The sequence below is a fragment of the Ogataea parapolymorpha genome, chromosome V (assembly GCF_000187245.1).
Source record: "Ogataea parapolymorpha DL-1 chromosome V, whole genome shotgun sequence".
Taxonomy (NCBI): Eukaryota; Fungi; Ascomycota; class Pichiomycetes; order Pichiales; family Pichiaceae; genus Ogataea; species Ogataea parapolymorpha.
In genome coordinates this window covers 894,937-910,468 of record NC_027862.1, presented here as the reverse complement: position 1 = coordinate 910,468, position 15,532 = coordinate 894,937, and the positions used below count along the sequence as shown (strand labels likewise).

Here is a 15,532-nt window from a genome sequence, read left to right as displayed (position 1 = left end):
GTTTACTGTATAGATCTATTAATTTTTTTAGAGTGGCGGTGGAGGCAAGGCTAGAAGTACTTGAAGACAGTCAAACACAGATAGGTGAATATTGGCACCAGTAGGTTATCGTTCATTGTAGTGCATCCCTCCACCATTGCAGAAAGCATTGCTGTGCATAAAATGTTAGAATAGGAGAAATCGTTCTGGCCTAACAGCTTGAACAGAGCCAAGCCACCTGCAGTAGCTGTCACAAACGCGACGGATCCTTCGACCGTTTTCTTCGTTCCTGGCCAGCAATTGGCTCCTATCCGCTTGCCCAGAAGAGATGCAAACGAGTCGCCGAGACCGACAGTGACCAAACCTGCAATTGCCTCCGGAGCCTCGGGGTCAAGCCATATCGGCAGTGCAACGCCCAGCACCAGAAATAGGTATGACGAGACGATCTCACCCTTTATGTCCTTTTCGTCTAGGAAATCAGTAAACTTCTGTTGGAAAAAGTTGCCGAATGGCGGGATTCGCAAAGCTCTTTGCAGTTCCACCAGCAGCAACAGGCCAAATAGTCCGATCAGTGCCAGAGCGACTATCTGAGGATCAACGAGTAGCGGGTACGACAAAGCTGCAAACAAAATGAAATGCCACACTTTACGACGCACATCCAATGGAAACACCGGCGCAATGATGAACAGAGAAGGCAGAACGATGAAAAGTCCACAAAGCCAGAGTTGGAAGATGAACCATCGGGATTCTGTTTCCTGGATGTAATTTTGCAGCCACAAGAAAGGATGCTCCTTAAGTACCGGTATCAGAAAGTAAATGGAAAGATGAACCCCTATGCCATAGAATGCTGCCTGCAAAATTGCAAGAACGGCCCAATTCCGGTCGGTGTTTTCGTACACCAGGTAGATTGTGTAGCAGACCCCTGTGGCCGCAGAAAATGAAACCATAAGTTTCTGGAGAATTTGGAGGTGTACCAAAGACTGCGTGTTGATGAACAGAACCAGAGCAACGGCAAGAGTTCCCAAAATGTTTCTTTCGCTTTTGGAGAACGAGTTCGGAGCCACATACTTCAGCAGGGACGTAACGGTCACATGCCACACTGGACCAGCAAGAACAAAAACGAAGGGCAAAGACTCGATACTTTCATGTGATGTGAGCAGCTGAATTTCCAAGAGCACAGAGACTCCAATTTTCACGAGCTCCTGCAAATCAGACACCAGCGCTACAGAGCCTGCAACGAGGACCAGATTCCTTGGGCTTCGCATGAGCGCGATGGCAAGTGGAATGAAGACAGCGTAGATGAGTTCCAGTTCCGGCAGTTGTGGAGCGTTTTGGCCGGTCACTTTATATTTTTTCCAAAGATGATGGAAGACGACGGCCACCTGACAAACAACACACAGCAATGTGAAGATAGAGTCGTACAAATATTGTACATTGAACGAGTCGCCCTTCGATTTGTCGTTGAACAAGACGTATATCACGTTCGCAACAAAAACCAGAACAAACCACTGGATCCAGTCTGCTATCGAGGCCTGTTTATCAATAAGCTCAAAAACATATTGAGTTATGCCGATCGATTGTAGCAGGCCTTCAGAGGTAGTAGGTCCTGAAATAACTTGTTCCTCTTCCTCAACGACAGGCTCGGATTTCTTTATTTGTGATCTCGTGGATCGCCTGGTGGCCTGTTTTCTAGGGCCCATAGGAAAATAGGAAAAATGAAAAATAAATTAGAATTACATCTTTATTTTGTAGGTCTGCTACCGAATATATTCGATCCAACTCTCACAGAGCTCGAGCCCTGTCTGAGAGCCTCTTCGAAATCGTTACTCATTCCCATGCTCAGCTCCAATTTTCTTCCGAGCTCGGCCTCCAGCTTCTTGCTAACTTCCACAAGGGTCTTGAAGTCCTGGTTCTCGTCGCTCGAGATTGACTGCACAATTGACCCAATGGTCATCAAGCCCTCCAGATTGAGTTTCGGACATTCGTTGACGATGATTTTCGCCAGCTGCAAGCACTCTTCCGGAGCAATGCCCGACTTCTGTTCTTCCCCTGAGGTGTTCACCTGGATGTAGACGTTAATTATCGGCTTTCCACACTGCGCGCGCACATCGTTCAGTTTGCGAGCTTTTTTCTCGGTGTCGATCGTTTCCACAGCGTACAGGTTATCGATGTTTTTCGCAAGATCCTTGGTTTTGTTAGTTTGCAATCCGCCAATGAAGTGCCATTGGATATCTTTTGGTAGCACTTTGGCCTTTTCCAAAAGTTCTTGAACATAATTCTCGCCAAAATGTCTGTATCCGGCGTCGTACAGTGCCTTGATGTCGCTAGCCGGTTTGAACTTCGAAACACACACCAGTCTTGCCTTATCGTTCAGCTCCTTGACTCTCTGGGCAATCTTATTAGCATTCGAGACCAGTTCCACGCCTCTCTCGGATGTGTACTCCAAACTCATGGATGGAAAATGCTTAAGTCTAATAAAAATTCGAGACCTTATCAGAGTGAACATTTTTTTCTAGTAAAAATCACGCTAAAATCATGTATCATGTATTTTAAATGTTATTTAACAGATCTGTCAACGTGCCCACCAAAATGTCTGCAAGCCCAGAAACAGTGCATCGCATGGTAATTCGGAGAACCCGAGCATCCTGAGGATTTGTCTCGATCCGCATCAAGCATCCTGCTCCCCCTGCTGCCATGCTCAAAATACCCGTGCACACGATATTGTGCATGTTGTAGTCGATGTTCTTGAGCAAGTTGAATCCAAAGAGCTGCATGGCCCGGCTCAGAATTACCGTCTGCATCGGGGAGGAAAGCCGGATTACTTTCTGGCACTCTCCACCAGGCAAACTGCTGACCTGACTCCATCTGGTGAAGAATGACTCTTTGGATAGCGGTGTACCTTTGACCATGATTTTCCCAACCACAGCCGGAAGCCGTAGCTTGTATTGGCACAGGGTCCCGCACACAAATGATATATTGATGATCGGTACTTCTCTGTCGAGGTACGGCTTCCGCACGCTGACGTCGAAAATCTGGACCGATTTCGAATTGGCGGTGATGGTGGACTCCGGATGTTTGATGATTTTGATCACATAGCCGGGGTCCTCGGTATTGCTCAGATTAGTAACCACCTCACTTGTCAGGCCACTGATTGTACTGGGCGACTTATTGGAATAAGACAACTCGTAATGCAGCTGGGCGTGATTTCTTCGGAGTCTGAACAAAATCTTGAACAACGAGTCTTCGTAGAATATACCCTGGTCGTAATGCAATAGACGGTAGTATCCCTCTTTCCAGTTGGGGCTGAATGCTGGCAGTTGGTCAACAGATGGGTTTGCCGTGGAATTGTAGGAGAAATGCGAGTCCGAGAAGTGCGACATGGACCGCGACGAGTCGTCTGTTTCTGCCCGGCTTGGACTGGCAGAAGCAGTGTTCAGCGACGGAGACATAAGTGAGTTGGTGTTCTTCCTGCTTCTGGGGCGAGGCGGAGCGGGTTTTTTGGGCGACTTGGGTCTTTCTAGCGACGACGACGAGTGTGCAGCATATGGCAGGTTCAACTGGAAACTCTGCTGCAGCTGCTGGACATTCCCCAATCTGGAGATCAAAGGTGAGATTTTCGACTGGAATGGAGGCATGTCTACCACCACCAGACTCAATAGCGAGTTATCTGGCAGTGTGACCAGCTTAGAATACTCCAGACACCGCTGCTGGATCTCTGCGATGAATGAGTTGGATTCTTGTTCGTATAGTTCCAAAATTCGCAGTCTGAGCTGCGGCTCGTGGACGTAGAACTTGAGGAAACTCGATAGCAGAACACATCTGGCCATGACAGAAGTCTGGAAGTAGCAGCTGTACAGCAGGTCAAACTGCTGCACAAGCGGGATATCCAGCTGCGTGCCAAATTCGCCAAGTAAAAACGCAGCCACCTTCACCATAGACTCCGGATAAGTACCCGATTTGAGCGCATTGTAGCAGAGACGGCACGCCGTGGCCTGAATGGAGTCGTTGTTGACGACGATCTGAATCAGCCGCTGTCGCACCTCTTCGTCGAGATAGTTTCCTGCCACCGAAATCAGCTTCATCATGGTGGTGACGTACCAGGTAGCATTTGTGGCATATTTCTCCGCAAGCACGGCGATTTTGACGGCAACCTCGGACTTCATGGCAAAATCAGTCACAGAAAGGTATTCCAGCAACTGTCGGCACATTTGTTGGACCGTATCCGAGTTGCAAATAATATAAATGAGATCCAAAGATAGTCGCCTCACAGAAACGTCTCTATCGCGAAGCAGAGAGGAAATCTGCTCTATGTGCTTGTTGATAGTCATCAAAACGGGGTCGTCGTTTCTTGCTGCGAGCTTTGCCAAAGCAGCCAGGCTTAGGTAGCGCGTGTTTGTTTCCGTGGACTGCAGCAGCTGGCAAAGCGCGTCGGCTGCAATTGTCGACTGATCGGGAGACGGATCCACGTGTGCGGCCAGCGACACGGCGCCCAGCAGGACAAAATCCCTCGTGTGCCGTGCCTCGGCAGACATCAACGGGGCCTGCGATAGGGCTGTGGAAATGGCCCGCTGGATTACGGTCTTGACGGTGTGCATGTTGGCCTGGTCCAAGGGCTTTGCGTCGACGTTAGGGACCAGAGTTTCGAGCAGCTGGAACAGCTTGACAGTCAGCCACGGCGCAGGAATGCCGTGGTACATATGCGAGGCGGGACATTCGGCCTCGACAACGATCTTGTGTAGTTTTTCAAGGGCTAGCGTGGTACAGCTGTTGCACAGATCCAGGTCCAGTTTGGCGACATGCTGGACCAGCGAGACGGCAGCTATACTTACCCCAAAATCAGAGTCGTTGATAAGCGGTGCAACGCGGGAAATCAGGTTTGGGTGTCTGGTGACTAGGAGGGGGTCAATTTTGAGCAGCTGCAGCAACGTCAGAACGGCTTTTTTGCGGATTAAAGTCGATGAAACGGGCGACCTTATCAAAAGGAATACTTCGTCCTCAAAAGCCCTGCTGTATGCGTCCGAATCCGCCACAGAAGAGAGAAACTGAAGCGCAAGACAGACGAAGTCCTCCTTCGGATGGGCGAGATCATTGTGGATAGTCTCAAATATCGCGTCGACAGCCTCTGTGCGCGTCTGGTAGAACAGCGACAGAGCGAGATATCCAATGGACTTTTCAGAATAGACCTTCGAGCAGGCAAGGGCCATTGCTTCCCCCAGGCCAAACGTGAGCTCATGGCCCATCAGGTAAATATACAGTAGCTTGCAGATGTACTTCTTGCGATGATAGCCGGAAAGGTTGGGCTGTTGGAACTGTTTTTGAATGTGTACGAGCTCAGATTGGACACGCCTATCCTCCTGCTCTTGTTCCTTGGAGTTTCGGATGTCCGTGATGAATTGGACAAGGCCCTTCATTTGCGACATGATTTTTATTAAATATATATATCTCAATTTTTTCTCAATATTGAACTAAACTATAGGTTGGCATTGTCTACATATTTTCTAAGATCGGCTTGAGAGCCAGATTTCGGAATAAGGGTCTCAGAACCGACTCTGGTCATCGGCCGTGGCATCGTCTGGTCGTCATATGCAAATCCGGGAGACGTTGGAGAGAACGACCGCGCGCCAGGAGAAACTTTGCGGACCTGCTCGGCTAGCGTTCCGCTAGGCTTGTAGGTCTTTTTGTAGTTGATATCCACAGGGTTGAACATCACAATCGAGTCTCTGATCTGGTGAGGCGAAGGCTGCGACGAATTCGTCTGGCTCGGTCCCCATTGCGTGTTCTCAATAGGACTGAAATTCTGCTGCATCACCACTGGAGACTGGCCCTTCTTGCCGGTGTATTTGCGTTGCTTCTCAAATTGTGTGAACGTCTCCAAAGTAGAGTTTCGGTTGTTCAGTTCGTGGGGTGATGGAAGATTCTCCAGCTTCTGCTTCACAGGATAGTGCTGGGGCTTTCTTTGTTGTGCAGCCATTTGACGGTAGTAATGCGCCTGCGACTGTTGCTGGTTCAGAATGTTCTGAATATGCTGGTGAGGATAGAATGGGTGACCCTGCTGCTGCACGGGAACCGCTCCATTGTCCAAGTAGATGGAGGAAGCATAGCTTGCACGATGATCGTTGACCGAAGTGTCCAATGTCAGCTCCGGTCTGCCGTTACTGACACCGTGATCGAAATTCACCTCTTCATCCTGTTGTTGTGCAGAAACGTCGTTTTCTTGGCTTGGCTCCCTTGTATATTCTGGCTGGCGTTGTATATCATGCTCCTCGTTTTGCGGCAAGTGCGGCAGAGGTGGCATATCCTGGTCTTCGAAAAACATGTGGTTTGACTTCTTCGACTTCAAAGAGTTTTCTCTTGAGAAATAGACTTTGTAAACAGACTTCATCCTGTTGATTTGTTCCTCCTCTTCAGGTGAAATCGGTATATGCTCTTCTACGAGAACTTCATTCAAATCGGGAACTTCCGCAGCTTCAGGTTCTGGGAGAGCTTTACTCACCGGAGAGCTCGATACATGGCCGTTGTCTGGCTCTTCAGAATGCTCCTCCACTGGTACATCTTCTGAAACGGAATCGGATGCAAACTCATCCCGATTTTCATGATCTGACTCAATGTTTTGAGGCTGAACGATTGCATCCAAATCGCGGCTGTGACGATGCACCACAGAAGCGTCTGTGTCGTCGAACGAATATTTGTGACTATCGGCAGCATCGTAGGACATCCGGTGCCCTGGATCGGTTGTCTCGTAGAACTTGTCATCGTCGGACTCTTCTGGGTCACCAGGCGGCCCAGAAGTTGGAGGGGAAAATGTATTATCAGGTTGAGAGTAGACTGTTGAAGATTTCTGAAGAGTTTCAGGAGACTTGTCGGAGCTCTGGGGCCCAAGAGTTCTGCCCAAGTCCTCAGTGGATTTCTCAAAACCAGTGAGATCTCCAGAGTTCTCTGAAAACAAGGACTTTCTCGAATGATTATTAGAGCTAAACCGAACACTCTCTGGAACCTTGTATCCTGGGTACACACCCCCAAGTTGTCTGGAAAGCTGGTCCAAGGAATGCTTGGAGGTAGAGTCGTCGACACGCGGCAGAACAAAGGACTCCACGTGGGCGCGCGGGGTCCCCAGCATGTTATCTGTTCCAAGACTTAATTGAGACGTGTTATAATAAGATCCTGCCTTATTATTAAAGCTCTGGTCTTTTTCATCAAGTATTGCTTGGGGATAACGAGTGTTTGACGCATCAAATGGGTTTTCGCTCGTGTTTCTGCCTGAAAATATTTCTTCTTTGGTTGGATAGTCCGGCAACACTGTATTGTCACCGTAAAAGTCGGGATCATTGTCGTCAAGGGCCTCCTTCTTATTACGTTTCCAGGCTCTCCACATGAAAAACGCAACCACCATTGCCACAACAGCGACGGGTATCACCACCGCGAGCACAATACTCGTGGAACTCAAGGCATCGCTGGTCTCGCAATACTGCGTCCCTTTTGAGCATTTGTCTTTTTTGACAAGCATTATATCCGTTGTCTATCACGTAAACTCGGCGAGCGTTGGCTAATATATGAATGAAATGAGAGACATAAACAGATTGGACTGTTTAGAATGAATTTGGAACTAATATTCACGCGTTTTTTACGTGAAAATAAATGCTAGTTATCGACAAAAAAACAAATATGGATCTAATTTCAAAACATCAACACGATCCACAAAAATTTTCATTCCAAATTTGGCAGGGGTTATGTAAAAGCTCTCGAGAGAGTTTGCGAATGAGATCTCACCACCGCGGAGAAGGAGTGGATGAGTCCAGAAGCAGTAAAAGGTGTAGATAAGATCATTGATTATACTGCATCCGCCAGTATTAAAATGGCTAGTCTCAATGCAGCTATCAAGCTAATTTAGTTCGCGTATATACGGGTTACGTGTTCCCAAGATCTCTAAAGAGTATCAATAGGGAGTGATTTCCAAAAATTCGAGTAATGCCTTTTCAAGTAAAGACAGATCCCGGATGGCTCTGGTAAAAGGCAAGAGCCATGTTCGAAGAATCTGATCTTCAGGCGTTCACTAAGAAAAAAAAAATTATTTCAGTTTTTCCAGCTTTTATAGCTTGTTTCTGAAGGCCGGGTAATAGACACCACCCGGTAAGGTTTGGTAGCCGGCCAAGTGTTCACTGCTGAAGGTATGAAAAACCTCACAGATTTGTGTCCCATGCTACATTGTGCGTCAATGATACTGGGTAACAATTTCTGGTGGCCTGGAAATAGTGAAAGGGACTTTAGAATCTTGATAATTTCTGCTAGATTTTGTTCCTGGAATTTGGGAAGAATGGATAATGAGTTCCATTTAAGTGAATTCAAGAGCATCAAAAAGCTTGGATCGGGCCGCTTTGGTAAGGTGCTATTGGTTGCCACATCCAGGGACCACCATATTTCGGATTTAGCCAGTGTCAATGGAGAATTTTACTATGCAATAAAGATAGTAGGCAACACGAAACTGGACAAGCCGATTCTCAATCTGTCCAATGTGTCCAATATCAACCGAGTAAAGAACGAGGTTCGCATTATCAAGTTACTGCGCAGTTTTCAACATCCCAACATTCTTCAATCGTACAGCGTAATCAGCCACTCATCCAACAATCGAATATATTTTGTCAGCGAGTACTGTTCCATCGGAGAGCTGAATCGCACTAATTTTGCAACCTATCCGGCAGCAAAGGACAAGATGGAGAACGTACAGACCAAGCTTCGAGACGTGGTCAATGGTCTGGAGTTTCTCCATTTGCAAAATATTATACATAGAGACATTAAACCATCCAACTTACTGGTTGATCACCATGGCAGGGTCAAGATTTCAGACTTCGGAACATGCTATAAACTCACAGGAAATGTACTAGAAGACAACTTCGAGGTGTTTAAGAAGATCGTGGGGACGCCGCTGTTCATAGCGCCGGAGATCTGCGAAAATGAAAATACAAAGGAGCAGACTACAGGCAAGTCTGGGTTCTCGCTATTCAAATTCAAAAAAGAGAAAGAGTCCGATCCGGGATACAAGATTGATGTCTGGTCCCTTGGAATCACTCTGTTCTATCTCTTCTTCGAGACTTTCCCTTTCTACAATGAGAACGAGTTCAAATTATTCCATGATGTGGTAGAAAAAGACATTGTGTTCCCGCCGTTCGCGGAATGCTACACGCTCAAAAGACTGATCGATGCTAACTACGGCTACGACTACAACTCAAAACTCGTCTCATACTTTAAGTCTCTCGTTGAACTGCTGCGCAAAATGCTGGAAAAGAAGCCCGAAAATCGGGTCACATTAAAAACCGTCAAAACGCACAAGTTGTTGAAATATTTTGTTGATTCGAAAACCCATCAAGCATACCTCAGACTCAATGATAATGTGCTCAAGAGATCTGGCAGCTCGGGCCACCTGTTGCGCAATTCTCGCTCCGGAGACCTCCTCAGCGATTTCGACGAGGTGGCAGACACGTCGCGTTTCAAAGGATTTTCCAAGTTGTTGAATCTTTCCGGCTCTGGGACGCCAGAATCAGATTTTTCAGAGGCCTCGGTCATCAACAACTCTGTTGTCTCGCTGCCTATCAACACCAAACACCGCCATCTTCAAAATGCCAACGAACACCAAATCAATAAGCCTGCTGCGCCTTTCGTTGCTCCACAAGCTGCCAAAAATAGAAATTCTGTCAACACAATCAACTCTTTACCCACCAAGCTCACCGAGGTGGTCACGCCCGACCTCCAGAGCCCGCTTCTCGCGCAACCAACTTTTGCTCCGCCAAAAATATACTCGACAAGCTCTGCGGCCTCAACAGGCTCCAGCACAACATCCTTGAGTAAGCTGAAGGTCAGCAACAGAGTCAACTTCAAAGACGTGCTCGGCGAAAACTACAACTCGCGCAAAATGTACACGATGGACCAATATCTAAGTAAGGATTAATAAAGCATGGGTGCATAGTTTTATTCATGCATAGAATTTACAAAAAATGAATTCTCGTAGCACGCTCAAATAATCAAGTGAGAGCCGCGGTACTGGAACTTGTAACCAGCTTGGCCAAGAGCATCCACTGTCTTCTGTCTAGCAGGGAAATTCTCCAAAGACTTGGCGTAGGTTGCGACAGAGTGCGCAATGAGCTTTGTGTTGACCACGAATGCGTCGTAAGCAAGGTTACTGAGGTTGTCACACAGGCTATGGTAGCAAGGATCCAGAACCTCACCATTGAAAGCATTCTTTTTCTCGGCACCGGCAGCAATCCCTCCACCTGGGATTCCATTCTCAATGAACCCAACATAGTCGGATCTGCCATCAAATGGAATGAGAACATAATCCAGTCCCTTCGACTCGTAGTAATCGATATACAGATTCTTCAGTTCCTCCGATCCAACTGGATTCACGGCGTTGGAAGCGTTATAGACCTCGTACTCATAGTTCGGAGATGCCATCATGTCGTAATCCATAAAAAGTCTAATTTTGAAGTTTTCTTCCGGAGAAAGTGTCTCTGCATAGTAGTTGGAGCCAAGGAGTCCTTCTTCTTCAGCAGCCCACCATGCAAATCTCACCTTGTTATTGACCTTGAATTTGGACAATTGCTTGGCAACCTCCAGCAACGAAATCGTACCAGACCCGTCGTCGTTAATCCCTGGGCCAGCAGCCACGCTGTCAGAATGAGCACCAAGCATAACAATATTGTCAGGATCACCCTCAATTGTCTCTGCAATGACATTCAATGTATGGATTTCTCCAACAAACGAGTCGACCATAACAGAGGCGTTCAACGAGGTGTTGCGCAAAAGAGAAGCATACTTTTCACCCTCTAGCTTGGAAATGCCAACAGTGGGAGCAACAACAGCTCCTTTAGGAGGAACGCCTAACGTTCCCCTAATACTTCCCTCCTCATTGTTGTAAATGATGGCGGCCTTGGCACCAAGATTGCCGGCGTTTTGGGATTTCTTGCCGAACGGACACACACCTCTTTGAACTAGAACAATGGAGCCCTCAGTGTCTTCTGGAAAGTCCGAAAGATCGCATCCATTGTTGGAGACAAGTACCAAGGGTCCGCTCACATAATCCTTGTTCGGAGTAGGTGGGCTCATATCCATCTCAGTGAGCGAATCTGGTTTAGTGCCGTTAATAAATGCCCCCATGCTGTAAATCTCACTCATATAAGCGGGAAATTCTTGAACGGAGACATTGTAGTATCCGCCGAGTTTGTAAATCTCCTTCTTGATGTAGTCAATTGTTTTCCAGTGGCCCTTGGAGCCAATGACTCTTGTTGGATGTCCAAATTGAGCCACAGAATGCTCAGCAATCTTGAAAAGGTCCTCGGCTCTGCTTCTCAGGGCATCTTCAATAATGAGTCCCTGAAGTGTCTCAGAGTCGACTTCTGGTAAAAAGTCTTCCTGGTGAAGGTCCAGGTTGAGGACTTGTTGCTCCGTTCCCACAAGCGGCACGGCAGATGCCACAGAGGCCGAAATTCCGGCTAATAGCAACGCGGACAATCTCATAGCAGATAAGTAAAACGAATGTAAAGTTCCGAAAGAGAGATTGCAACTATGCAGCTAAACGAATCGCTTTCCAAGGGCAAATAGGTGCTTTTTTGAAACTATTTTATTATCAAAAAAGTCAGTCATACGCCCATTCAGATAAGAAATGTGGCTCTTTAACATCCTTACACCGTAACATTATTTAAACTAATAGCACTGCGTTCACGACTCCGTCTCTATCTGGTTCGTTGGTGATTTGAGCGTATTTACCCCAGACGACCTTACCTCCAGCGGTCACCATTCCCATTTCAGACACGTTAACTTCGATAATGGTTCCCTTGGTGAGCACACCTAGGGTGGTGTACATCGGCGACTGAGGATTCTTCTTGACGGACAGAATAGGTAGCAAGACCGTCACCTTCAGCTCTGGATGCGTCACGTTGGCCTTCTTCTGTCTTAATGCGGATGGGCGAATAATTCTCTCCAGTTTCACTGGTCTTCTAGTAAATCCTTCACCAACAAATGTGTGCTTGGTGATCATTCTCTTCCACGATTTGGACTTGGACTTTCCGGTCTTCACCACCTTGAACATCTCTTCTTCACTGATACCACGCACTTTCGGTAGTGGAACAGAAAACTTGTCTGCTTTCTCCATTCTCTTCTGTTTAAGCGAGGATGTGATGGCCTTTGCTGTAGTCTGTTGCTGTCTGTCTAACAAGTATGTAGGTAATGCTTCTCCGTCGTCCTCCTTTGGCTTCTTTGGACCCTTAACTTTGCTCTCCTCGTGGGCCTTGATCTTCTTGCGCATGGCCACCTTCTCAGAGTAACGCTTCTTGGCGAATTGCTTTCCCTTCCATCCCTTCAAGGTCTGGGCATTTTCGGCAACCTTGTGAAGCTCTCTGGCCTCCCTCTTTCTTTTGCGCTCTTCATAATCCAGCCGCCTTCCGTGCTGCTTAATATGCTGCTCAATATACTCGTTCTGAGGCATTTGGAATAATGTATATCAAAAGATAAAAAAATACACTTAAAAAATTTTTTCTTATGGCGGTGCATAAAATTTTAGATCTGAAAAAATACTTAATCCCATGTCTGTGAAAGAGCTGCTTAAATCGATCACAGAATCAATCGAGCTAACGTCGTCCTCGTTGGACAACGTGGTGGCGTATTTGGAAGACTCTGAGAAAATCCCAGAGCTTGTGCAGTCGCTTGTTCAAGAGTCGGAGTCTTCTCAGGAAGTAGAAGGTGTCTCCCTGCTTTCTCTAAAGAACAACAGCATGATATCATACATTAATAATCTTTTGGTCATTCTTGGATCCCGCATTAGCCTAATGAAAGATGGAGACACAGAGATGTTTGATAATGCCGTTAAAAATAGCATAGTTCAAAGAGTCACCTTAGATAGAGGTGTCAAACCTTTAGAAAAAAAACTCAACTATCAGCTCGACAAATTGGTGAGTGCGTACCAGCGTCGAGAGAAAGAGCAAAATGATGCAAGCGAAAAAGTGCAGGAGATGGTGCATAACAATTCCAGCGAGGACAGTGAGGACAGTGAAGATGAGGACGAAGGGTTAAATTACAGGCCAGACGCTTCTGCGTTCATGAAGAAAGATTCAAAGCAAGAAACATCGGAAAAAGAAGAGGACGATGGAAAGTACCGTCCACCGAAAATTGCTGCCGTTTTACCTCCACAGACGTTTTCCGAATCCGACACTACACAGAAACGCCGCCGAAACCTGCAATCCATGGACGAGTATTTGGACGAGCTTAGCGAATCACCCGCTGTGGAGACTTCCATTGGCTCTACGATCGTGAACAAAGGACGAGACATGAAGACGAAGCGCCAGTTGGAGAAGGAGGCCGAAATTCAGCGCTACGAAGAAGAGAATTTCACTCGTCTTCCTGCTTCGCAACTGAAGATGTCTGCAAAGGAAAAGCGCAAGAAGCAACAAAACGAATTCTTTGGAGAAGACTGGAGCATGTTTGATAATTCTAGGGACGTGACGACCGAGAAGAAGCGCAAGAGACTCAGTGCATGGGAGCGTGCAAAGCGTAGAAAAGATTAGGGTAAAATTCTAAATCTCATGTTCATACAAAAAAATACACCATATTCCAAAGTAGTCACAAACCATCTCGTCTCGAGTCATAAGCCATGTATCATAAAAATCTTTCTGCGTCGCTAGGACGCACGCGTTGCAAATCGATAGGAGGCAACAGTTGAGATGTGCCCTCCAAATTCTTGTCGGCATCGTTGAGGATGCCCATAACCTTATTGTGGATGCGCTTACCAAATGATGCGTGTCGGACCATTGGCAGCATTGGCTTGATGGCGAGTGCGAATCTCAGTTTGTTGTCGGGCGAGGAATTGTCCATGGCAGTCTGCACCACGTAGTTTCCAAACTGGTCTTTCACCAGGACTCCCAGAACCTGAGGTTGCAAAAGAGCGTCCACTAAAGGGTTGAAGCCTTGATCGAACTTAATCTTGAGACACTTCTCCACCACGTTTGAGGAGAATTTCTGTGTGGAAAGGTCGTTAATGAAGGGCACCATGATCTTCACGAGCTCAGAGTTCAGAGACGGGATATCCAGCGAAATCAGGAATTGGACCACGTAGTTGCCAAATTGGTCCTGCATCAGCTGGTACGAGTTTGCGACGATCTCAGAGCCCAGTTGCAAAACCTGCTGGTGGTTGCACCTGTTCAACAGCTTCTGCAAAACGCAGCAGCCATGCTTGTGGGTGGAGATCTTGACTATATTGTTACAGATAGAGTCGATGATGAACTGCAAGTCGTCATTCTGAAACTTGGCGATGCATTTCTGGACCACGTGATTGCCGTTCAGGTCCTGAATTAGATTCACAACGTGTGGAGTCAAGCAGTTCTGCAACAGACGGTAATGGCCAGTGGTCGAAAGACAGTCAATGAGCTTCTGGCAAGCACGAGTGCCATGCTGATTTCTGCAGATGGTATGAATAAGCGGGGCGATATTGGTGAGAATCAGCTTGAGCTCTTCAGCGCTCGCATTGAGAATGATCTTCTGTATGAGGTAGTTGCCAAACGGGTCCATCATAAGCTCTATTGAGTGCTGGTGGACCTCCTTGAAGATCAACGGGTAGTTTTTTCCGAAATCCTCGTCAATCTTCTTCTGCAAAAAACGGCAGCCAAACTGGTCTTTCGACAAGGCCAGGATATCCGTGGAGTCGTCTAGCACCGTTGGGTACGAGGATACGCTTTTGCGAGAGCTCTGTTGTGGGGCAGCTTGTGGTGGCGATATGGTCAAATTCTGGAATTGTTTTTCAAACGAAGGCACGCTGATCGGGCCTTGCAATGACATGAAGCGGTTTCTGGTAAGCTTGTGCTGTTGTACAGGCTCGTCTGGAGCCGGGACATGATTGGGATCAATGGTAGCAGGAAGCCCTAAACTGTCGAGCTCGGGGATATTGTAAGCAGCGCCCAGCGCATTGGTGCTGGAAGACCCCCATGGAGAATAGAGCTTAAAATTGGGAGGCTGATTCCAGATGGTGTTGGAAAATGAGCTCTTCCGGGACTGCGAATCCATAGCGCCAGGCTGTTGGGTGAAGTAGTCCGGAGGAGTAAGCGGTTCTGCAGTAGCATTTGCAGCGCCGATATATATATCTGAAATCGTAGTACTGCTTCCGCCGACGCCGTGGGTCAGAGAGCCAGGGGTCGGGTTCAAGATGGAAGAGTTGAGAGAGGAGAGCGAGTTGTGATGGTGATGGGTGTAATGTGTGTAATTGTCTGCTCCTTCGGGAGACATAAAAACTTGCGCCGTAGGGGTGGACATGAGGCCAGGGGATAGCCGGGGCATCTGACTGACGTCCTTGATGTTCTTGGAGAACTCGCTTAAAGAGAAGGTGGATGTCTTTTCGCGTGGAGCGGTGGACTTGTCATAGTCGAATTGCTTTCGGAGTCAGCGCGCAATTATTATAATACTTACCATAATGTGAGCGCCAGGGGATATGATGGATCAGAGATGCGAATTATACTATACTTGTAGCAACTGATGGGCCGTTCTAAAAAAAGGAAGATCAATTAATGTCTCATTGGACTTT

General features: G+C 47.2%; 9 protein-coding genes across 9 annotated transcripts; 2 read left to right on the top strand and 7 right to left on the bottom strand.

The window, feature by feature from the left end:
• Positions 1–50: 50 nt before the first annotated feature.
• On the bottom strand, positions 51–1,679 carry HPODL_04275 (dolichol kinase; the record flags this gene model as incomplete). Its single annotated transcript, XM_014079067.1, has 1 exon — positions 51–1,679. One exon carries the CDS (start codon positions 1,677–1,679, stop codon positions 51–53), a length of 1,629 nt encoding a protein of 542 aa, XP_013934542.1.
• Positions 1,680–1,720: 41 nt separating this feature from the next.
• HPODL_04274 (uncharacterized protein) lies at positions 1,721–2,431 on the bottom strand (the record flags this gene model as incomplete). The annotated part of the gene is made up of 1 exon (XM_014079066.1): positions 1,721–2,431. One exon carries the CDS (start codon positions 2,429–2,431, stop codon positions 1,721–1,723), a length of 711 nt encoding a protein of 236 aa, XP_013934541.1.
• A 97-nt stretch (positions 2,432–2,528) lies between these two features.
• Positions 2,529–5,399, bottom strand: HPODL_04273 (AP-2 complex subunit alpha; the record flags this gene model as incomplete). The annotated part of the gene is made up of 1 exon (XM_014079065.1): positions 2,529–5,399. The coding sequence occupies one exon, from the start codon at positions 5,397–5,399 to the stop codon at positions 2,529–2,531; it is 2,871 nt and encodes a 956-aa protein (XP_013934540.1).
• Positions 5,400–5,449: 50 nt separating this feature from the next.
• Positions 5,450–7,483, bottom strand: HPODL_04272 (uncharacterized protein; the record flags this gene model as incomplete). Its single annotated transcript, XM_014079064.1, has 1 exon — positions 5,450–7,483. The coding sequence occupies one exon, from the start codon at positions 7,481–7,483 to the stop codon at positions 5,450–5,452; it is 2,034 nt and encodes a 677-aa protein (XP_013934539.1).
• Positions 7,484–8,191: 708 nt separating this feature from the next.
• HPODL_04271 (calcium/calmodulin-dependent protein kinase kinase) lies at positions 8,192–9,919 on the top strand (the record flags this gene model as incomplete). Its single annotated transcript, XM_014079063.1, has 1 exon — positions 8,192–9,919. One exon carries the CDS (start codon positions 8,192–8,194, stop codon positions 9,917–9,919), a length of 1,728 nt encoding a protein of 575 aa, XP_013934538.1.
• Positions 9,920–9,984: 65 nt separating this feature from the next.
• Positions 9,985–11,484, bottom strand: HPODL_04270 (Aminopeptidase Y; the record flags this gene model as incomplete). The annotated part of the gene is made up of 1 exon (XM_014079062.1): positions 9,985–11,484. The coding sequence occupies one exon, from the start codon at positions 11,482–11,484 to the stop codon at positions 9,985–9,987; it is 1,500 nt and encodes a 499-aa protein (XP_013934537.1).
• A 181-nt stretch (positions 11,485–11,665) lies between these two features.
• Positions 11,666–12,451, bottom strand: HPODL_04269 (Ribosome biogenesis protein NSA2; the record flags this gene model as incomplete). Its single annotated transcript, XM_014079061.1, has 1 exon — positions 11,666–12,451. One exon carries the CDS (start codon positions 12,449–12,451, stop codon positions 11,666–11,668), a length of 786 nt encoding a protein of 261 aa, XP_013934536.1.
• A 97-nt stretch (positions 12,452–12,548) lies between these two features.
• Positions 12,549–13,526, top strand: HPODL_04268 (U3 small nucleolar ribonucleoprotein LCP5; the record flags this gene model as incomplete). The annotated part of the gene is made up of 1 exon (XM_014079060.1): positions 12,549–13,526. The coding sequence occupies one exon, from the start codon at positions 12,549–12,551 to the stop codon at positions 13,524–13,526; it is 978 nt and encodes a 325-aa protein (XP_013934535.1).
• Positions 13,527–13,617: 91 nt separating this feature from the next.
• On the bottom strand, positions 13,618–15,420 carry HPODL_04267 (Pumilio domain-containing protein C6G9.14; the record flags this gene model as incomplete). Its single annotated transcript, XM_014079059.1, has 2 exons — positions 13,618–15,381; positions 15,418–15,420. 2 exons carry the CDS (start codon positions 15,418–15,420, stop codon positions 13,618–13,620), a joined length of 1,767 nt encoding a protein of 588 aa, XP_013934534.1.
• Between the last annotated feature and the right edge of the window lie 112 nt (positions 15,421–15,532).